At 38.8% G+C, this 23,380-nt stretch overlaps 2 protein-coding genes and 1 non-coding gene across 3 annotated transcripts; 2 read left to right on the top strand and 1 right to left on the bottom strand.

The window, feature by feature from the left end:
* Nucleotides 1-2,421: 2,421 nt before the first annotated feature.
* On the bottom strand, nt 2,422-14,549 carry glt8d2 (glycosyltransferase 8 domain containing 2). Its single transcript, XM_069156946.1, has 10 exons — nt 14,463-14,549; nt 10,845-10,881; nt 7,512-7,604; nt 6,954-7,155; nt 6,637-6,754; nt 6,444-6,528; nt 5,702-5,814; nt 5,292-5,458; nt 3,474-3,586; nt 2,422-3,140 (listed from the first exon to the last, which is right to left on the bottom strand). The coding sequence occupies exons 2-10, from the start codon at nt 10,861-10,863 to the stop codon at nt 2,962-2,964; spliced, it is 1,089 nt and encodes a 362-aa protein (XP_069013047.1). The 5' UTR covers nt 10,864-10,881; nt 14,463-14,549; the 3' UTR covers nt 2,422-2,961.
* An 872-nt stretch (nt 14,550-15,421) lies between these two features.
* Nucleotides 15,422-21,426, top strand: ankrd16 (ankyrin repeat domain 16). The gene is made up of 7 exons (XM_069156432.1): nt 15,422-15,871; nt 16,539-16,759; nt 17,938-17,980; nt 18,392-18,500; nt 18,603-18,764; nt 19,979-20,057; nt 20,839-21,426. Exons 1-7 carry the CDS (start codon nt 15,534-15,536, stop codon nt 21,000-21,002), a joined length of 1,116 nt encoding a protein of 371 aa, XP_069012533.1. The 5' UTR covers nt 15,422-15,533; the 3' UTR covers nt 21,003-21,426.
* Nucleotides 15,969-16,056, top strand: trnay-gua (transfer RNA tyrosine (anticodon GUA)). Its single transcript is given in 2 exon segments — nt 15,969-16,005; nt 16,021-16,056. It is a non-coding gene; the product is annotated as a tRNA-Tyr (tRNA).
* Nucleotides 21,427-23,380: the final 1,954 nt, after the last annotated feature.

The raw sequence follows: 23,380 nt of genomic DNA, 5'->3' as shown, positions 1-23,380 counted from the left end.
TATTTGCTGTGCTTGCTGTTGTACGGCTGATGGCATACTATGAAGCATGTGATTTCTCTCTGTAAATCAACCTCTTCACATATGATTTACAGTCATGGCCGGTGGTTAGGAATCACTATCAAATCCAGAATTGCAGTTCTGAGAGAGCAAACTGGAGAAAACCCAAAATGGGGTGCAGTGCAGTGTAATTATTAGACACAAGCCATATACTTACAAACATATTATACCAGCTTTTAAAAAAATTGTCATGTTATTTCAGTATTACTTTTAATTCAGATATGTGGCTAAGTGTGAAAAGTAGTCTTAATGTGTTATTTAATATGTATATGTATCACACTGGGACCACAATGAGAGAATTAGTGTTAAAGAGGTTAAGATGCACATCTAAAAAATATAAATGTCTTTCCAAAAACTGAAACTTGAGCTGGATGCTGTCCTCAGTAGGAATCATGACAGTGTGTGTTCCCATTGCTACATATGTGTATTTTGTGTGTGTTGCTATATATGTGTACATATGGATCTTCCTCTGTCAGTTCTGTGTGGTTATTTTTGCTTTAGTTGAGTTGGGGAGCTCATTCAGACACAAGAACAGAGGAGCTGCTGCTAACAGCAAACTGCTGCTGTTACAATCAGTGCATCAGAGCCCTCACAATGGACTTCCTGGGCCATCACGCCCTCTGGTGGCCATTTTGGAAGATCACATCTTAGCCAACAAGTCACTAGTGGAGGAGGTATCCAAATACATTTTGTTTTAACTCAATTTGATTTATATAAAATTCAAAATCAAATCTGTTAGTTAAGTCATACCTAAATGCAAAAATAATGCATTACAAGTAAAAGTCTGCTCTGTGTGGATGTTTGGCCAGCGCCACAGGCTCCAGGCTTTTATATTTGTGACATGTTTAAACTGTTTAATCACCTGCATAGGAATGGAAATGTATGTATTGTTTCCTAATAATATTGCCCAAAGGGAAGCATGTATAACATGACAAGTATTGGTTCGAGAACAGAATCCTGTGGTACTGGACTAACTTAATAAAATGTGATCAGTGGTTTCAAATGCAGCACTAAGATCTAACAGGACATGTAGAGAGACTTTAAACAGGGCTGTTTCTGTGCTATAATGCACTCTGAATTGTGACTGAAAATATTTTAACAAACCATTACTTTTTTTTAAAAGAAAAGTTGGATAAAGGTCTATAGTTGGCTAAAACACCTGGATCAAGAGTATACTTTTTTAAATAGAGGTTTGATTAGACCAACCTTAAAAACTTGTGGTGCGTAGTCTGTAAATGAAAATAGATTGATCAGATCTGGGGTGGTTGTGGCTCCTGATGGCAGGCGAGCATGTTACATGGTAACTCTGCTGCCATGGGTGTGTGAGTGGGTTAATGACAAATAATATAAATCGCTTTACATAAATGCAAAACTATTTCCATTTCAATGTCAGGCGAGCCATCTGTCACCACTCACATGTGAATATGTACGTGAATAGGAAGCAAAACTTATAAAGCACTTTGTTGACTGCTCAGGTAAAATGGCTTTCTATAAGTACTGACCATTTACCATCTACAGTAATATGGAAGTGTAAATTAAGTGTAAACTATCCTTGTCTAGTTGGGACACACACACATCATAAGTTCCAAATGTTTGCTTGTTTATATTTCTTACACAGTTGTTTGTGACTTTAGTTAGATGAGTTTATTGATAGAGACTAATGTTGTTTATTGATTCATATTTTCTTTATTTATAGATTTGTTGTTTGGGAGTAATATTGATTCATGATTGATGTTGCTGCTAGCAATGAATTTATTAATCAAGAATAATATTGATAATTGATTAATTTTGCTGTTGTTATTATTTACATCCTGTTAAACTTTAAACAGTCAGTGTTTGTTTTAATTTGTGCATATTTACTGTAATAACACCTGGTTTATGTAAGTCAGTGCTGGATTCACACCTTCACTGTTCACCAGTGTTAATGCTTCTCAGGTATCGGCACTTAAAAGTAAATACGCCTTTTGAGACTGAAGTCATAGTTTGGTTATTGGTCCCTGATACCAGGATGGTGCCCCGTGATTATCAGTCATTAGTAATAATGTTTACAAATATTAATCATTGTCTTTGATTAATAATATGCTAATACCCAAAGTTGCTCCCACTCACGCACAACGAGCTGTTTAGACACTTGTGAGTTTGTGATGTCACAAACTCTTGTTAATGTCATACAACTGTATGTCCACCTTCTGCACTGGCCACTGTCCAACCTTATATGTGTAAAAAAACACCAAGCGGTCATTGTGTGAAACAGTTAGAAAGCTACAATGAGACATTTTCTGTATCTTTTTAATGAAAGTATTAAAGACAGTTTTGAGAGCATATTTCTCACACTGCAATCAAAAATTTAGTTTGTAAGTAAAAACAAATGAACCGACGATAAAATGATCTGGATTGTAAATAAATTATCGCTTGAAGCTTTGTTGGTTTGGTCACAATGTTGCTTATGAAGATAGCCTCTTTATTATGTCTCTAAAACTTTTGATTCAAGTTGAATTGGACAGAATGAATCTGATGGAAGAGACAGTGTTTCCAATTCCTGGCTCACACTATAAATAATAAAAACCATTATGTTGTGAAAATTGTGCTACATTTAAAAGTATTTCAATAAAAAAATATTAGCTTCATGTCAACTGATCTCTGTATTTTCATCTGTCATCAATAATACAACATACAAATACAACATGTTTTGATGAGTCACAGTTTTGCATTTAGTCACATTTTACACCCACTTTGTCAACAATGTTTCTCATATAATTCTGGACTAACATTTCTCCTTCTTGCTGAGAATTCTTCAGCCTTACATTTACTGTATGTTTCCTATCACACTTTCCACCAGTGTCCATGTAAGCCCTGAACTTCCCGTGCTCCATGTCGCCTCCAACATTGTTCACTTGGCAGGCCTCAGCTGTCAACATCACGTTGTGCCAAAGAGAACTTTCCAGAGGGGTCTGGGACGAACCACCTCTCCCACAGATCCAAGTGGACAGCAGGATAGTTCCATGGTTTGAATGGGCCGTTCCAGTGCAGCAGGTGCGCCTCCTGGAGGAAGCTTTCTGAATAGCGGGCATCTGGACTCCAGCCTGAGCACAGGAGAACTTTATGGAAATTGACCTGAAAGTGTGATACTACAATTGTCTAAAACTCATCCTTTTAAAATTTGCCCTGCTTAACTTAAAATGTATAAAACTACATTTTCTTACTTGTTACTGATGGGTCTACATGAAGTACTTCAGTTTAGCTTCATTTCCAGTGTAGTTTACACACAGACTTGTCTTATTTTGTGCATGTACAAAGCAGGATATCGAATTGGTTTTATTACTTTTGAAAATTATTATCTTAAATTAAACTTTTAAAAGCCTACTTGTGATTTCAGATATTACTGTGGTAATTGTGAAGGGAAGCGATGATTTTACCCAGGTGTCTGACGTGCCACAGGGGATCCAGTCTTGTGTATGTGTCATGAAACACGATCAGCATTGGCGGAGTTGCCACGCCTCCCGCCATGGCGCTGCTGTATATGTTCTGCCTGTTAGAGAGTGGAAAGAACTAAGTAAACAAAAGACTGTAGCAGCCAAATCTGCCCGGCGGATGCCATGAGAAGTCATTTGTGATTGAATATCTGAGACTATCCTCAAATACAAATATCCTCATGGACATTTGTACAAGTGGTTTATTATGAGCCAGTTATGTTTCATTGTTAAGCAACCTTTAGTGACCATGTGAGACAGTCATCAGTCATTTCTGCAAGTGTCCTAAAAGCAACACAGGTTTACATTCCAGTGACAGCGCCCTCTATTTGCAGTAGGAATTATAATGGAGGCACAACAATAAGTACGGTCATGTTGTTATTGAAACACAATGTGATTGTAGAGTGGAGGTCAGGGTGGATGGATGTGTTGAAAAGAATTGAACTTTAACACGAGAGACAGCTGTTTATTTCCCCTTTCAAACAATCATTCAACACAATTTCTTTCTACATGGCTATTCCATAAACTTGTATGCACATTTATTTTTTTAACCATGATGATAAATGTCCTCTTATCCTAACAAAGTACTTTTTTTTTTTTAACCCCAAACCATGTCCCTCCCTAAATATAGCCAAGTTGTTTTGGTGCCTAAACCTAACCAAACCTTAATTGTAGCACTGTCACATCATTAAAGGGCTAGTTATTTATACACAGTGGTTAGAGATACAGGGATTTTTATCAGTTTATTTGGCATATGTCTAGTCATCAGTACACATTATGAATCATATCACAGGTCGTCTGACTCCCAGATGTTGCAACAGGAAACAACTACAACCTCCGAGCTAGCGAACTACAAACTAAAAATTGCAAGTTTGTGAAAGGTTAGTTATTTTTTGTCTCTGGCGGGGATCCAGTGATTTAGCAGTTTTAATCCCAAGGCTTGCCTCCCCACATGCAATTGTTCCACCAATACAAGTTCCCTTATGTAGTGTGCATTGGCTCCGTCCCTGCACCCAACTTGATTGTTATTGGTTTAAAGGAATAGAAACAAGCCTGAGCTCGAGCGATGATGTCGGGGTGCAGCCGCAACATCCTTTAGTGCTGGCACAACGTAGTAGGTCTGACTATGCAAGACCATATCAGAGGGCACAGAAAAATGACCCATATGTGCTGATTTAAGTCTGACGCCTTGTTGGATTAGCTTTATCTGCAGAAGTCCAGTAGAGGGCTCCCTCACACACATAGTTTCTTCACACTAAATAGTTTTTGATTATCTTCGCTTTCGGGTACAAAAACACTTTAAATCAGTTAAAACATTTTCAAAATGTTGGTGCTTCATGTTGTATTACTTTCACTTGTAAGTAATTGTTTATTGTTGGTATTTGTTTGGGTAACGTTGAAGAAATAGGTCAGTGTTAATTATGTTTTATGTGCTTTTTCAATCTCGTAGCCTTGCATGATTGAACCTCAGACAAAGGTATGAAGAAATGTACATGGTAAAACACAGAATAATGGTCATCCTTTATCGGATCTCACTACTGAATAGTGAAGGATTCAAATTCCATGCAGTCTGTTGTTTTCCACTCCAAATCCAAATATTCTATTGTCTCATATAGTCCTATTTTGCCAATTTTGTACCAAGTCTTCAGTAAGTTATTCTTCAAGACAATTGTTGTTTAAATTTCTGTAGAGTTTCATGTATGAGCTAGAAATGTGCACATTGCAACATGAGGGTTTCCAGAAATATATGCTTACTGTGCATACCTGAAATTCTCCTCCATCCATTTCTCCAACTGCTTGGTAATCTTCTGTTTCTTCCACTCTTTCATATCGGCCACAAACACTCCAGGGTTGAAAGAGCAGTCCCTGGGATTGATACCGAGGTCTTTAACTTCCTGTTTCCTGTAGTCCAGGAAGCCCATGTAGCTTGTCTAGGGAATGAGCGCAGAGAGGACATACAATTTCCGTTACCATCAAAGTGACTTTCCAGAAATATTACATTCATATCAATTGTCCTAACACTGTAAAATTTGGGGAGTAAATTAAGAATTCACAACAAAATCCAATAATTAAGTACTGAATCAAATAAAAAGCCCAATAGTGAAGTTTAAAGCCTGTCTCTTTACACTTGCAGGGTGGTATACATTGCTATCTAATAAAAGCTATAAATACACCTGCATGCCGATGCTGCGCACCATCTCATGCGTGGAAGGCAGGTCACAGTCTGTGGCGAAAGCAGCAGCATGTCCTGGTTTCAGTTTTACATTAAACAAATCATTTATATCACCTGAAAAGCAAGAAAATCTTTTAACTGGTGCAACATACACACATACTCTCCTATAGCACTACTGCCCTCTGTATGAAATATAAGATGTGGACAGGAGGAGGAGGAACCAGAGATTGAACCACCAACCTTCTGATTAGTGGACAACCCACACTACCATCTGAGCCAAAACCACTCCAAATGTGTTTATTGCATTATACGATAGCAGTTTCTATATAATATCATATGCTATATGCTATAACTCAGCTGCGCAAACTTGATGATCTTAAAGATGTTTCACCTCTCTTTAGACAGACTTCTTCAACTCTAACTGACTGATGGGGATGTCCCAGTCAATGTGAGAATCTTCCCAGACATGCTATATCATAGTATTCTGTTTTGTTTCTATCATATACTGTATACTGTATCTCACTGTACTGTATGCTTTGTCGTGTGTGTATATATCGCATGTCACCTAGCAGCACAAATGAGCTGCTCATAACAGGCACGAGACTGGCGAAGACACGGCGGGTCAAATGTGATCATAAAAGATTCCCATAAGGGTAAAATATTATCTAATCATTTAATTTGAACAATACATAATATGAAAAGTTTTTACATGGATTCCCTCCTGTCATCACAGGCATACGTACCCTGGACAATGACGTCATCGTCTAAGTATATCACCCTCTTGTGGTTGAGGTCAAGCAGAGGTAAGTAAAAGCGCACAAAGTTGAGCTGCAAAAACAACCAAAGTAATTTCACCCTTTAGAAACAGTAACTGTGTATTTACACACTTCCGAGCTGCATGTGTGGTATTTTTATTACTGCAAACCCAGAACTCACTGGATGTAAGAGATCAGGTCGGGAGGAATCAGGCTTCACCTTTCCTTGTAGAACCATTGGGTTAAATTCTAATATCTTATACTGGATGCCTTTTAGTTTCGTCTTCTCTATGTATCTCCTGTGAAAATCAAAAGAATGTCAAATTAGGGATGAAGTTACTCATGATAGGCAATGCTGAGATGTCAACCGAGGTCTCCATACTCAGAAAAATTTCTGTTGATCCATACCTTTTCAGTACAAAAGCACACATCACCCGCAACATCATCTACTGCTCCTGTAAAAATCAATGAGGTTCACAGTAGAAACGAGTGACAAACCTCGTGAGTTTGACAGCATCGCGAAGAGTAACAATGTAGAAGAAAACACTGGCATCTGTGTTACTGATGATGCTGTTGATGGTTGCCATGGTTGCACCCGTACGCTCCTCTGATGCACAGATGATGACGGGGATGACATTATCCGGCTCTGACGCTCCCACTGGGGAAACTTGTGCTGCACCTCCAAGGCTCTTCCGGTGGTCTGAGAGGAATCAGGGACAGAGAGTTCAAGTTGAGATTGTTCTGTGTCCAATTTTGGGTGGATGTATTTTCAAAGACAGTACAAAATTGATCGTACCTGCAACAAAGTCTTGTACTTATAACACTTTTTTTCTTTAAAAAAAAATAAATCTATTTTTACATTTTCAAGAATTAAAAAAAAATCACCATAAAATTATCATTTAACATTGTTGTACTTCCAGAACAAGGACATATTGTACATCATTATACTGTATATTTAATAGCCATAATATGCTATGAGTCAATATTCACCACATAGGCTTGTAAAAAATGATCTAAAATATGAAAAATCAAAGATGTGAATATAACCTGATGTACCTGACGGTCTGGGCCGAGTGGAAGCTCTGAGCACTGTGCTGTGCAGAAGGAGAGACACCAGCAGCACCAGCAGCACCAGGAGGAACCGATTAACTGAAACACAGGCATGAGTCACAGGCATGAGTCACTTAATTTGTATATGTACATAAAGTAGCTCAAATGTAGGTTTAAAAAGCACTCTGTTTGAATTCCCTACTTGCATTGTCATATATATAGATATATATAAATATATATCTAGATATATATATCTATATATACGTATATACAGTACCATTCAAAAGATAGGACACACCTTCCCATTCAATGGTTTTTCTTTATTTTTATTTTTTTCTACATTGCAGATTAATATTGAAGACATCCAAACTATGAAAGAACACATATGGAATTATGTGGTAAACAAAAAAAGTGTTAAACAAACCAGAATATGTTTTATATTTTAGATTCTTCAAAGTAGCCACCTTTTGCTTTGATGACAGCTTTGCACTCTTGGCATTCTTTCAATCTGCTTCATGAGGTAGTCACTTGGAATTGTTTTCAATTAACAGGTGTGCCTTGTCAATAGTTAATTTGTGGAATTTCTTGCCTTTTTAATGTGTTTGAGCGCATCAGTTGTGTTGTGCAGAGGCAGGGTTGGTGCACAGTTCTAAACAGTGAATAGGCCTATTCGACTTCAGTTCTAATCCATATTATGGCAAGAACCACTCAACTAAGTAAAGAGAAATGACAGTCCATCATTACTTTAAGACAGGAAGGTCAGTCAATCCGGAAAATTTCAAGAACTTTGAATGTATCCTCAAGTGCAGTCGCGAAAACCATCAAACGCTCTGATGAAACTGTCTCTCATGAGGACCGCCCCAGGACAGGAAGACCAAGAGTTACCTCTGCTGCAGAGGATAAGTTCATTAGAGTTACCAGCCTCAGAAACCGCAAATTAACAGCACCTCAGATTAGAGCCCACATAAATACTTCGCAGAGTTCAAGTAGCAGACATATCTCAACATCAACTGTTCAAAGGAGACTACGTGAATCAGGCCTTCATGGTCGAATTGCTGCAAAGAAGCCACTACTGAGGAAGAACAACAAGAAGAAAAGACTTGCTTGGCCAAGAAACACAAGAAATGGACATTAAACCAGTGGAAATCTGTACTTTGGTCTGATGAGTCCAAATTTTAGATTTTTGGTTCCTCCCGCCGTGTCTTTGTAAGACGCAGAAAAGATGGTTTCTACATGTGTGGTTCCCACCGTGAAGCATGGAGGAGGAGGTGTGATGGTGTGGGGGTGCTTTGCTGGTGACACTGTTGGTGATTTATTCAAAATTCAAGGCATACTTAACTAGCATGGCTACCACAGCATTCTGCAGCGACATGCCATCCCATCTGGTTTGCGCTTAGTGGGACCAGCATTTGACAGGACAATGACCCCAAACACACCTCCAGGCTATGTAAGGGCTATTTGACCAAGAAGGAGAGTGATGGAGTGCTGCGTCAAATGATCTGGCTTCCACAATCACCCGACCTAAACCCAATTGAGATGGTCTGGGATGAGTGGACCGCAGAGTGAAGGCAAAACAGCCAACAAGTGCTCAGCACCTCTGGGAACTCCTTCAGGACTGTTGGAAAACCATTCCATGTGACGACCTCGTGAAGCTGATTGAAAGAATCCCAAGAGTGTGCAAAGCTGTCATCAAAGCAAAAGGTGGCTACTTTGAAGAATCTAAAATATAAAACATATTCTGGTTTGTTTAACACTTTTTTTGTTTACCACATAATTCCATATGTGTTCCTTCATAGTTTGGATGTCTTCAATATTAATCTGCAATGTAGAAAATTAAAAAAAAAAAAAAAAAAAAAAAAAACATTGAATGAGAAGTCCAAACTTTTGACTGGTACTGTGTGTGTGTGTGTGTGTGTGTGTGTGTGTGTGTGTGTGTGTGTGTGTGTATATATATATATATATATATATATATATATATATATACGTGTCAATGGAGACGTTTAAAGAAATTTGTTACTCCAGCACATCACTGCAAATACAAAGAAGGGGCAGCAGAAGCTGTTTCAGTGAAAAACATGCACCTGCTTATACGTGTATCTTTGTGAGTACTCTCATTGACAAAAATGTAAATCACTCCTTTTTCAGTTTTCAACAAACAAATTCAATAAATTCTTTCATCATGCATACTCATATAGCAGATGTAGCTGTACCTCTGCAGAGAATAAAGTATTCTCCATACTGGAGTGTCTCAGTAGCTAACTATATGTGTGTGTGTGTGTGTGTGTGTGTGTGTGTGTGTGTGTGTGTGTGTGTGTGTGTGTGTGTGTGTGTGTGTGTGTGTGTGTGTCATGTATTCTCCATACTGGAGTGTCTCAGTAGCTAACTATATATATATACAGTATATGTGTGTGTGTGTGTGTGTGTGTGTGTGTGTGTGTGTGTGTGTGTGTGTGTGTGTGTGTGTGTGTGTGTGTGTGTAATGAGTGTTGGATCCGAGTCAATCTGATAGGAAACCCAACGATACTACGTCCCCCTACCGATAGTGGAGACCTGACTGCAACAGAGGCCTGCCAATCAAACAGACATGCTCCGAAAAACACATCATTTAGAGGCTCACATCAGAGGTTTTTCTGAGAATGCACTGTTTCCAGCTGTCAGACAGAACAGAGAGAAAGGAGTCCCAAAGGCCCATCTGCCAGCAGTTACAAGCTCCACTCAGCATTTTTGGCTGCCCATCGAGGTACCATAACTAATCCTGGCAACTTCCAAAGCACCGTCTGTCTGCACACTCGGCTGTCTGCTCAGCAGTTTTTTACTGAACTATCCAGACCCTGATTCTGCTCGTGGAATACTTACATGTAATCAATCATTCTTGACCTAGTAACTATAAGATGATAGATTTTCTGAAAGAGCAGATGAAAATAATTTCATCTCTGCAGGGTGAAAATGCCATTAAAATAGCAGTAGTTGTCATATTTTGGCAAATGCATTCACTCCAAGCGGCTGTTCACATAGTGGACCATGAAATATGACACTTTACAGCCTTCTGTCAGCTGGTTACTTCATCGGACCCTCCCCCACCACCGATACATTTAGTATATGTGTATGACTGCTTCACTGTTGTCATCCCTGGAGAGAAATTAAGGCTCACCACGAAGTAAAATGGATTCCAAAGTTTACGTAAGTATGAAGCCACATTCGCATGTGGATCTGAATTTGTTAGTGGTATGGCCCACTGACAAGAACACAAGACTACAAAAACATTTCCTCTTTTTATCATGTAAATTCATGGTCACCTGAGAACCTAAAACAGTAATATTACACTTCATTTTTACTTACTTTTTCTCAGGAGAGCCATATTTCATGTTTGTGACATCTGCAAAGATACACAGAGGAAGAAAACGTTATTAGGTCACTTCAGAAAAAGACAATTTTATATTCCATCACTTTGTTTATGATGTATGGAGGGTTGAAAAATGTTGCTGCATCCTCAATGAAGCGTAAACGTGGAACCTGCCAACAAAGCCAAAGGGTCCAAAAATGTCTTTGATATGTGCCAACATGTTTCTAAAAAAATTGGGAAACTGTAAAATGTCAATAAATAATGAATGTGATGATTTGCAAATTATGTAAACCCATAGTTTATAAAGAAATATATGTTAATATTGAATTTGATGCCAGCAACACGTTTAAAAATTTTTGGGGACAGGAGCAAGTTTACCACTGTGTTGCATCACCTTTTCTTTTAAAAGCACAGTCAATTTTTGGGAACTGAGGACGGTATGCACCTAGGCACAGGCAGTTAGGATGGCTGAGCGGTTCAAGTCGCTTCCTTAATGTCGCAGTCCCCTTTGGAGTGGTGGGTTCAAATCCTGCTTCTGTCACTAGTTCTATTTCTGTTCCACTTTCTGTAGTCATATTTAGAGCTACGAGCAAAGGAAACGTACTGAAGAAGGTATCTGGAACATCAGTGCGTCTGTTTAGTCCTGAACTCACAGTACCACGGTAGCACCCTCATTTGGACCTTAAAGCAAAGCAGAATCTCTTTTTGTTCAAGATGCACTCTAATACGTATTGGTCAGTTTTTTGATAATACTGGTTAGCCATAGGCAGGATGGCCAAGCGGTCCAAGGTGCTGCATTCAGGTCACAGTCTCTCCTGGAGGAGTGGGTTCAAATCCCACTTTGGACACTATCTCTATTTCTGTACCTCTTTCTATCGTCATATTCTGAGCTACGTGCAAAGGACATGTACTGAAGAAGGTATCTGGAACATCAGCGCGCCTATTTACTCCTGCACTCACGGTAGCACCCTCATTTGGACCTTACTGCGAAGCGAAATCCCACTTTCTTCAAGATGCACTCTTGTACGTATTGGTCAGTTTTTTGATAATACTGTTTAGCCACAGTTAGTCAGGATGGCTGAGTGGTCCAAGGTGCTGTGTTAAGGTCACAGTCTCTCCTGGAGAAGTGGGTACATGACTCAGTACTTGGTGGAGAAACCGTTGTTGGCAAGCACAGAGGTCAGACGTTTCTTGTAGTTGGTCACCAGGTTTGCGCACATCTCAGGAGGGATTTTGGTTCACTCCTCTTTGCAGATCCTCCAACTCCTTAAGGTTTCGAGGCTGTCGCTTGGCAACTCGAAGCTTCAGCTCCCTCCACAGAATTTCTATGGGATTAAGGTCCGGAAACTGGCCAGGCCACTCCGTGACCTTAATGTGCTTCTTCTTGAGTCACTCCTTTGTTGCCTTATGTTTTGGGTCATAGTCATGCTGGAAGACCCAGCCACGACCCATTTTCAGTGTCCTGAACAGGTGTCTTTTATACAGGTAACGAGTTGAGATTCGGAGTACTTTCTTAAAGCGAGAGGACTAATCTAACCGGTTTGGGGGAGCCAGAATTCTTGCTGGTTGGTAGGTGATCAAATACTTATTTCACACAATCAAATGCAAATCAATTTATAACTTTTATATGATGTGATTTTCTGGATTTTTTTTTTTTTTTTTTTTTTATATATATATTCTGTCTCTCACTGTTCAAATAAACCTAACATTACAATTATAGGCCGTTCATTCATTTTTCAGTGGGCAAACTTCCAAAATCTGCAAGGGATCAAATAAATATTTGGAAACGGGCTTGTACTTGAGAAAGTAACCGGAACACCAGTGAGTCTACAGTACTGCACACACAGAACTCCTGCGTAAATTTAGTGCAGGACCATGACGTTCAAAATAATCAAATATTAATGAGGAGGTGTTACAAGTAACCAGTTACCTGTGATTGAATTATAAAATAAATATAATTGTAATCTGTTCCAGTGACTGAAAGAAATATGTAATTGAATTACAGTTACTATTCAAATTGTATGTGATTACAAAGAGGTTACTTCAGACTGAAATGTACAATGTAATATTCGTTCTGTTGCTCTGCATTTTTACACAGAATTTCTTTATAATTCTGGAGAGGCTTCATTCATTTGTCATTATGACTTCAAATTTTGGGCTTTGTTTGTGCTTTAACTCTTAACTCAAGGTACATTGAAGAACCTTGTAACGTAATGAGTTACACTACTTTGATGAAGTAATCAAAACAATTACATTACTTATTCCATTTTGAATAGGGTAACTATTAATCTGTAACCTTTTGCATTATAAATGTAACCTTCCCAAAACTGCTCACTGACTGACACATGTGGTTGTGTTTTGTCCAAAACCTTCCGCCACTTCCTTCTTTTCTGATGCCAGGGCTTAATCAAGGAATCTATTTGCCTTGCAGCTTTTTAAACGTTTATACAACTGCGACGACAGCTTACACAATGAATGATAAAACACACATCTCAATAGTTTTCAAGCCCCAAATTCTTTCTCTGATTTTTCACTACCTTAAATCAATAAGCACCAGTTTCTTCATTGATTAGGTTTTCATTATAAAGTGGTGAAACCATGGCAGGAAATGACCAACTTTGGCTTGCTCATCAGCTCAAGTATGGCAACTTCTTTCTGCTTTTTATGTAGCAGAGCTTCTTCAAAAACCCAACGACTAAAACTGAATTTCAGCAGTGAGGTGAAACAAAGCAGGGCTTCCAGTTTGTGCCATACATTTGTTTCTGGTCTGTTTGTCACTGTTTCAAGCAGAACAAAACATCTGGAATGGATTAGTCCCTCCAGGGAGAACTACCTTGTCTCTGCACAACATTCAGACAATTGGTAATCTGCTGGAGACTTTCCAAGTTACATTGTATTATTCTTGCATGCAATTCATTGTTGGTGAGCTTGTCAAAATTTTAGTAGATTGTACCTTTCTCACAGGATTTTAAGTTAGCTGTAACATTCTGGAGCAAATCAAACAAATGATACTAAAAATCAATATGAAAGGTTTTTACTCCGTTTTACTTTATTTTTTTTAATTACTTATTTAGGACATCATTGAATAGTATGAATATTGAGGAACATTCAATTCGATTTCAAAAGGAGTTCCCAAAACTGTGTGGCTAAATGTGATGGATGTGGGTCGGGTGTCCAAACTAAGCCGCAGATGTCATCACATTGCAAAAGCAGGCACACATGAGGCATGTCCCCCCTTGTATTAATTGCAATTCAATACAGAAAAGTATTAAATTGCATTTAAACAACCTAAAACGGTGTCATGCAGTATCATCCGAACTTTTTTCAGCAAGCTAAAATATAAATGGACTACATTTTTAAGGATATTTCTTTTAGTGTAACAGGACAAAATGTTTTCTTCTGTGACAATACGAAAAGCTGCAAAAATGCACAATTTACTCCACATATTTCACAACATACCTAGACCTGTATCTAAAAAACGGCATTATCGTACTAAATATACACTTTAGAAGACAAAGATTGATAAGAAGTATGTCACTTTGTTTGATATGTACCTTAAAATTTGTCAGTAAACACAATTCAAAGCACATTTAAAATATGTGAGATGGACTCACCAACAAAAGAGGGTGGCGATTGTGGTCATTCCTGGAGTTCACGGTTTAAGTTGTAAAACCTCTCAGGACTGAGACTCACTCCTCTCCTCTCCCACCGTTTTACCCCTCCTTCTACCAGATGTGACTCATCTTGTTCACCAGCACTTTTACTTCAAACTATCATTTCGCCCAAAACTGATCTCACCTATCTCACCCAATCACAGCCGTGTTATGGAAAGACCCATTTCTGCGGTAAAAACAGTATACTACCTGATCAAGATTTATTAGGTGGCTGAAGTAGCCTGAAAATTACTCTTCGTCACTCTTTTTTTTAACTGTGACCTGTGTGATACAATTACAGCGGCACTTATTGCTAATACTAAGTAAACAATATATAAATTCATATTCTTTCAGGAATTACTGATCTAAACAGTTTGAGTTATTTGAACAACCAAATCGCACGTTGTCACAATAACTACATTATCCATGATGCAAAGCGCGCTGCTCTGCTGGAAAGAACAACAAAGGTTTAGCCCGTGGTAACATTTGTTAGATACAGTCACTCAGGCTTCGGTTTGTTTATTTATTTATTTATTTATTTATTTTTTCAGTTTTGCCCATTTCTTTTATTGGTATACTCTTGTATGTTGTTCCACTGTGATTTATATTACTTTTATACGGTTAATTGACAGATTTGATCTAATTGTAGTCCTGGCATAGTCCTAGGCAACTTGTAATACAGCTATTCACATTTATAGCTTCCTAAAACGTATATGTATCAATCCTATATATCGTTCTGTTGTTTTATTTTTTTTTTTATCTTGTAATGCTTTCCTATGTGAAATACCAAATAATGTCTCATAGACAGATTTAACCAGCGATACTGATGATACAAATAATGGATTTATATATTTTTGCTTAGGTGTACAGTGTAAGGTTATGGTTGGCCATTTAATTTTTATCCGTAAGTAAGCGTGAAGCTGGTAAACACTTTTACCGAGCACGTCCGTAACCGTGCAGAGTAACTATTTCTCTTATTTTCTTCGGTGAGTTACTGTGTGCTCCAGCAGCAGCTGTCCACTTCTCGCCAGCATGGATGAAAACACTTTAAAACGGCTAGTGAAGCTCACTCAGGGTGGACAGTTAAGCTCGCTGGAGAAACAGATAACATTAGGCGGCTCGGCGGCGGTGCAGGCTGTCAGCTGCGAACACTTTGGCCGATCAGGAGACACCTTGCTGCACTATGCTGCCAGACATGGACACCTGGATATTGTGGAGTATCTAATAAATCGGCTGGGCGTGGATGTGGAGGTGTATAATAGTGACTACAAAAGGCCGCTTCATGACGCCGCCTCCATGAGCCACAAGGAATGTGTTCGCTACCTGCTACGAAAAGGAGCTAAGGTGGACAGTCTTAAGAAGGCTGACTGGTGAGTACGCATTAATATAGTGACAACTAAATAAACCATGTACGTGGCGCCCTCTGGTGGGTTTTTAGATCAACTGTCTAGTGAATGGTGTCATCGCCCTTCGATAGCTCAGTTGGTAGAGCGGAGGACTGTAGCGGTGTATTGCTGATATCCTTAGGTCGCTGGTTCGAATCCGGCTCGAAGGAGTGAATTTTTGACTTACTAAGGTTTTATAAACTCTTTCATAATATAGTCAATAACAATTTTTCATATTTTAAAAATAATTCTCCATGTATTTTGTATTGTTTTCTTCGGTATCTTGATACACAATAATATGTTTATTTTTATTGCAAACTACTAAAATCAAAGTTTCTTCTTTTATTCTTTTTAAGATTATTTTTGGGCATTTCTATGCCTTTTTTTTGACAGCGACAGTTGAGATAGACAGAAAATAGGAGGAAGAGAGTTGAGGAATGACATGCAATGAAGGTCCGCCCGCGAATTGAGCAGGGACAGCTCGAGGCAAATGCCCGGATGTAAACCCTATTACTCGGATACTTGATTATGTCATAATTGATAAACTGAGAAACTTGGAAGATTCAAATATGTTATACCATTTGAATGACGTGACAAAATGTACAATTCCTCGTTAATTTTTTGCAGCTGAGGTGACTGTCTTCTCTCTCAGGACTCCTCTGATGATGGCCTGCACTCGAAGGAACCTTGAAGTGATCCAGGAGCTACTGAGCCATGGTGCTGACCCCGCACTGAGAAACAAGGACGGCTGGAACTCCTTCCATATTGCCTGCAGGGAGGGGGATCCGTTGGTCATACAGCACCTACTTCTTGCCACACCAGACATCTGGAGGACAGTGAGCAAGACGCGAAGAACACCATTGCACACTGCGGGTAAAACTTTCTCACATCCCAAGTTCTAGCTTGTGGACATGGAACATGATTTTGGATCTCTAGGACTGCTCTGTTCAACCTGCACAATAATGTCAAAATTAGAATAAGACTTGGTCACGTGCGTAGGTACGTCCAAGATGGCGGATGTAACCACATGCATGGGCACTTCCAAGATTGCAGATTTAACCAGTGGGTATTTCCAAGATAGCCAATGTCGCCACATGCGTATAATCATGTGATATGGCTGCCGTGGCATAGCCTAGTTAGCAATGAGATGGCGTAGAGCAGTTCTGAACTAAATCACGTGAAAATATGGGCAAATTGTGGCACTAACGATCTTCTATACAGCACTGTATTAGAGTAGAAAGAAGAAAGAGAGTGGAGAAAAAGAGTATCACACAGTAACGGGACCTGGTCCTTTGTTAAACTTACAGCGATAGCGATGAAGATTTTTAGAACACAATCACAAAACCTTTCTAACAGAAAGCTTTGTCAACTTTGATGAAGGACAGCAGCGGTTTTCCTTCTCCCTCGTGAAGACGGTTATTTGTGTCTTCCTTCTGTAGTAATAAAGTTTAAGCCTGTCAGCCTGGCAGACACTTTTACTGAAAAGCTCAAACGTTTTGTTGCCTCTCTCCTCGCAACAATGTGAGTTGCACAAGGAAAAGAAAGAATAGATGTGCGCTTTGGAGACATCATGACCGTGTCACAGGGTTATCCTGCTTGGAGACGAAAGGTACTCCCCAGTAAGATACCAGCGCTCTCAACCACATCAGACTTTACAGCTCTGGTAACACAAAGACTGATGGAGTGTGTCGGCGCTGTATTCAGGCTTTGAATTCATGTCGATCTCTCATTTGATTCCCTCGCATGGCGGCTCCAAAGTCTACTTTAGTATCTCTATGCTGTTGTTGTCCTTCCTTTTTCCTTGTATCGCTCCTGCGGGAATTGTTGAGTTGTTGGGTTTCTCTCATTAACTGTTACTATGTGAAGTTACTATGTTAAGTTCCCTGAGATGATTTTTGTTGTTGTGATATGGCACTATATAAATAGAATTGAATTAAACTGCAATAAATAGTGGCTGAATAGCTACATCTGGTATGCACCAAAATATAAAATTCACAAATTTAGCATTCATTGCCAGATTATAATTGATACTTTCTCTGTTCATTTTACAGCAATGCACGGCTGCGAGGAGGTTGTTAAGATCTTGCTGGAGAGGTAGGTTAAAATGTTGTATGTGGAATACTTTCCCAAAAACAAATTGTATGTAAAGTCAGATTTCTAAAATGTTCCAGTCAGCTATGGATATGTGACTTTGGTTATATGCATCCCTGGACCTTTTCCACAGAATTGCCAGCTCAAAATAATAAATACAAAAGATGACACTCAGAAGTGTGAATGTCAGTGTGACCTAGGGGTTGCTGGTTAAATCTCCAGTTTGGCAGGATACATGTGGGTGGGGAAAATTTAAGTGAAGGACTCATTTGTGCCACTGAAAAAATTCCACATTCTTAAATTTATGACTTTTTTGGAGGGAATGTTTGGTCTGCACTTTTAAGCTTGATTATCATTTTCAGCCTACATATTACATTTGTCTGTCTGCCTCCACCTCCACCGGCCTTCTTCCAGATGTGGCTACATCCCAGACAGCACCGACAGCTGTGGAGTCACTCCTTTTATGGATGCTGTAAGGAACGGACACATCTCTGTGGCCCGGCTGCTTTTAGAGAACCACCAGGTATACAAACGAAGCATTCCAATGCGATAACGTTTCATTGCTGGTATAGACATTTTAAAGTGACGTGTGCTCTCTTCACCTCACCTGTGTGTGTTTTTATAGGCTTCTCCAACAGCAGCTGACATCCTGGGGACTCAGCCGGTGCACCAGGTCGCCGTCACAGGCCAGGAGGAGGCTCTGCGTTTCCTGGTGCAGAACCTCAGTATAGACGTGAACCTGAGGGCGACTGACATTCAACTCACTGCCCTCCATTATGCTGCAAAGGTTAGATCAACGATTCGGTTAGTGGTTGAAATAGTTCGCTGAATGCAAAGGGTAAATGGTGAAAAAGGTAAAACATTATTGGATAAATGGTTGAAACTGTTATCTAAAAATGAATTGTGGAATATCTATAAGTAAAAGATAACTTGTTGATGTTGTTAGTTAAAGTGAAATGAATAAACAGTAAAAAAACAACAACACACAACTGAAATGAATGGATAAATGGGTGAAATTAATTGCGGTGTTGATAAAGGGTACTTGAGTTGATCCAACAGACCTGCAGCAGTATGTCTGACAAAAAGTTGGGAATCTGGGGGTTATATCACTAATTTATTCAGACAAAATTGCTTCCTCCAATTCAAATAGGTCCTAATGATTTAGTTATTTCTATTTGATTAAATAAAGTAAGTTAAATGTCCTGTCATGGCTTGCACTGGCCCCTTGAATAAGGACCATGTAACCTGATAATTAGACCAAATAGTTTAAAGGTAATGTTTTTCCACTTTATTACTGAGTGTGACAGTTTGTTCTTGCCATTTTTTCTGTGTGGCAGGTTTTTTGGGGGGCATTTTTAGTGAGTGATAGATCTTTCCAGTAGCAGTTACCAGCTGCAGTTAACATTTTTCACATTGATGGAAGAAATATGCTGCTTTATATATTATACTCAGTCAATTTAAAGCAACCTGTACGGTTCCCAGTTTCCCGCCATTTGGCTCTAGCACAGAAAGACGGCCACCTTATTCTTATTCTTGCCTATTTGACCTATCCCAGTCACTGAATATAAATCTGAGATGTTGGCAGTTTAGATTCAGGTTGATACGAGGTTCAAGATTTAAGATTTCTTTTTTAAACTATTAGTGATCCACCAAATCAGATTAATTATAGATTGCATTAATCAGATTAATTATAACAAGACTGAGTCAATTACAACACGTGCAAATGAAAAGGGATCAGTATGAAGGCAGTAAAGCAGTGCTCTTGATTTTAATGATGAATAGACAGTGATAGACAATTTATATAGATATACATAATGCTAGTATTTAGGTAAAGAAATTATGTAAAGGAGGAAAAATTTGTTTTTTTTTTTTTTTCATGATTTGCCCATTTTGGCATTAGAAAGTCCTAAAGTTTTTTTTTTTTTTACCCAGAACAGAAGTTTCAGGAAAAGCCACAGTGACGGGGTCCCTAATATTTCCACTTTATTCTGCTTTTCCCAGGAGGGCCACACGTCGACTATAAAAACGCTGCTGGAGTTGGGTGCAGATCTTCATGTTCAGGACAAAAAGGGAAGAACCGGTGAGCAGTGCATCAGACCTCATTAAGTGTTGTGCATTTCGGCTGGCTGGTGTTCTTTTTTTTTTTTTTTTTTAATTAATATCAATTCATTATGTTTTTAAAAGCCTTATAGATTTTGTTCTCTAAAATTAAATATTAGTGGCAACATCCTGAGGGACCATTTAGTTTGTGATAACACCCCAAAACGAATTCTAGTTCATCCAGACTGCGTGTGTGGCCAGATAAAACAACAAACAAGCCCAAAGCCATCATCATTTTTTGCACAATTTTCAGTCATGCATGTCCTAAGGTTGCATTTATTTTTAAACTTTGAAAATCAACTTGCAGAGCCATTGGACTGCCGCAGATCAACACTCCATCACTGTAAACATACAGAATAGTCAGCCTTATTAATATTGTCATTGGTAATTTATGGTAAAGCTGTGTTACAGTTGACCTGAAAACCAGTTAAATTTGTTTATAAACTTTGAGGATGATGCATTCAAGAAACCAGAAGAGACCTCTGAAATTTGAGTCAGCTGCTGAATGGCATTCTATTTAACTTCTGTGTTAACATAAAAACAAACCAACAATAAAAATTATGAATAAATGGATGCATACAATGAAAAGGGTTATGTGATTTAGCAGCTGAAGAGTTTCCTTATCGGTCTGCATTTCCATTTGCATCAGATGATAATGTAAATCAGAGGACAAAACTCAATCAGTAATAAGAGGTAACTAAATGTTCACTGCACTGTTTACCATCCACTGCTCAGCTCCTCGTATTCTCTTCTCCTCTCAGCTCTTCACATGGCTTGCATTGGGCAGCACGCAGAAGCAGCCAGGACTCTCCTGCTGCTCGGGCTCAAAGACTCCGAGGACGCATCAGGCACGACAGCACAGCAGCTCGCCAGGAAACCAGCTGTAGTGCAAGTGTTTGAATGTGGCCTGCCGAACACGTCGTAAATCGTAACACTTATTTGCAATTGGTTCTTAATAATTCATTCAAGAAAAAAAAAAGGAGCTGAAATATTTCCTTTTGGAAGTTAATTAGTTCTAGTTGTGTGGATTACAATACATCTTTGAGGGTTGTGGATTGGCATCTTTTCTGCAGGAGATGGTGTGCAGTGGGGTTTAGACATGATTGGACACGCTTCTGATCAGCTCACCCGATTGTATTTTGATACCATCATAAAACCTCTCGCTTGAAAATACAGTTCCTGGGAAGCGTGACACAAAACAAAACCGAAGCTTAAATGATCAGTCTGATAGTTCTTCTGTCTCTTTGGTTGGCTGGTGTGTGTTCCTTGTGTGAGTGTACAATCTGTAAAAACTAGTGTATGCTCTTGAATGTGTATGGATTAAATCATTGTTGTTAAAAAAAAAAAAAGTACTTTTGTCTTTGCAATAAATATGTTGATGAGTTTTTGCATTTTAAAATGAGATTGTAAAAGCAGTCCTCTATAGACTAATGTGAGACAAGAGTGACTAACACAGAAGCTTACTTTATTATTTGTCATTACTAAACAGGAGTGAGGCCCATGAACCAAGTTCACACTGGCAACTCAAATAGTGAAGGGAGACTATAGTGCATCATTACTACATTGTTCAGCCTAAACATTATTATGCTGTAACTCCTTTGAAAGTCTTACTCTTTGCCTTTCTCACTGCAGCCTGAAAACATCATAACCAGTCACCTTAGTCAGTTTTTTATGTGAATAATCTGACTTTTTTTTTTTTTTTAATCTGATTTAGTGCGTAGCACAGATAAAGTAATTATAGTGGTTGACTTTGACATTCATGGGGATGTGGGTGGATGCGGATGTGGGTTGCCTACTAATTGTAAGGTCAGTGGTTCAATCCCCTGTCACCCTGTCCATGTGCTAAAGCGTCCTTGGGCAAGACACTGAACCTGAAGTTGCTCCCGATGGCAGCTAAGCACCTTGCATGGCAGCTCTATTGTCATTGGTGTGTTCGTGAAAGGGTGAACAGTAGGCAAAACAATTCAAATGCTTTGTAGACTGCCAAGGTAATGAGTGCAGACCATTTACAATGTTCATTGTTGGACTCCACTGACTTTATCAAAATTCTAATAAACCCCAGTCACTGTTTTGCTCTGACCTACGGCCTAGAAACTATACATTTATTTATATATCCTCAAAACCCTCTTGTTTTACATAACATTTACATTTACAGTAAAAGACTATGCAGCATTTGGGAAAACATTCCATTACAGTGGCTCTATGTGATATTACTATAACCAAATTTCAAGGAAGTGATTATTTATCTATGTGCCATGTTTCAATACAATGGAGGGCAACTACCTCAACTTCACTTCCTCAAAAGTGGATTATCTTGTTGATAGTGCTGTTGCCTTAACAATGTTGAACCTCTGAAGAGAAAGTAATGAAAGAGGAAGCTAGCTCCTTAGTACACTTTGCAAATCTGCTCTATAAAGCAAACATTGCAAAAGCTGGAAAGGAAGTGGTGTTCCACTAATGTAGAAGAAGTTCACCATGGGACGATAGTCTGATAGCATCACAGACTGCATGTAAAGTATAAGAAAGCCCTCCTTAATGTCAGGACCTCAAATTATTCATCGATAGAGGAAAACAACTACAACCCTGCATTTCTCTTCAGCACTGTAGTCACGCTGACAAACAGTCACAGCTCTGTGGAGTCCTGTATTCATTTAGCTCTTACTAGAGATGATTTAGTGAGCTTCTTTACTAACTAAAGAATAGGCATATCCTTCCTACAGCTGTCACAAATGTTTTGTCAAACATTGGTCTTTGGAAACGTCTGTAGGACCTGTTTTGATTTGGAGTGCTTCTCTCCTGTCGATCTCTCTGGATGTTTTACCTCTTCCATGTTAGATCAGATCAATATATCCTCATTAACAGGGAATTTACTGCAGGACTTTAAAGTTGCTGTAATTAGACCTCAACTAGAGTTTTAGCAAACTATAGACCTATATTCAACCAATCTGTCAAAAAATCTGCTGCAAATCAATTAGTTTCTTTCTGTGAAAAGGATGTTTTTCCTTCCAAATGATGTGAGAATTGGGTTCCTCTCTGTTGTAAGGTTCTGTTGCAAGGACCTCACAATGTTAAGTGCCCTGAGAGGACTCATGTTGAGATTTGGCTCTTGAATAAAATGTAATTGAATTTGAATCTGGCCTATTCATTAATTGTCAGTGGGATTTCTTGTAAAAAAAAAAAAAAGAAAAAGGAAAAAAAGTATAGTTAAACCTATAGTATAGTCTATTTGTGATAGAGTGATCAGAATTTCTTCAATTTTCAGAAACCAACAAGACTTAATAATTAATTCCCGCAAATTGGTAA

The sequence above is a fragment of the Embiotoca jacksoni genome, unplaced genomic scaffold (genome assembly GCF_022577435.1).
Source record: "Embiotoca jacksoni isolate LCO1_2020_lvr unplaced genomic scaffold, fEmbJac1.0.p SCAF_21, whole genome shotgun sequence".
Taxonomy (NCBI): domain Eukaryota; kingdom Metazoa; phylum Chordata; class Actinopteri; family Embiotocidae; genus Embiotoca; species Embiotoca jacksoni.
Note: the sequence above shows the minus strand (reverse complement) of the source record. Positions and strands in the feature narration are given on the sequence as shown.

What these genes read in the sequence shown, in the direction of transcription:
- glt8d2 (XM_069156946.1), bottom strand. An exon ending in GACCTGATCTCTTACATCCA is followed by an intron (nt 6,529 to 6,636) that starts GTGAGTTCTGGG and finishes TTGTTTTTGCAG; the next exon opens with CTCAACTTTGTGCGCTTTTA. An exon ending in GTGGCACGTCAGACACCTGG is followed by an intron (nt 3,141 to 3,473) that starts GTAAAATCATCG and finishes TCCTGTGCTCAG; the next exon opens with GCTGGAGTCCAGATGCCCGC.
- ankrd16 (XM_069156432.1), top strand. Translation starts at nt 15,534, where the DNA reads ATGGATGAAAACACTTTAAAACGGCTAGTGAAGCTCACTCAGGGTGGA. An exon ending in GTTAAGATCTTGCTGGAGAG is followed by an intron (nt 17,981 to 18,391) that starts GTAGGTTAAAAT and finishes GCCTTCTTCCAG; the next exon opens with ATGTGGCTACATCCCAGACA. An exon ending in TGCTTTTAGAGAACCACCAG is followed by an intron (nt 18,501 to 18,602) that starts GTATACAAACGA and finishes GTGTTTTTATAG; the next exon opens with GCTTCTCCAACAGCAGCTGA.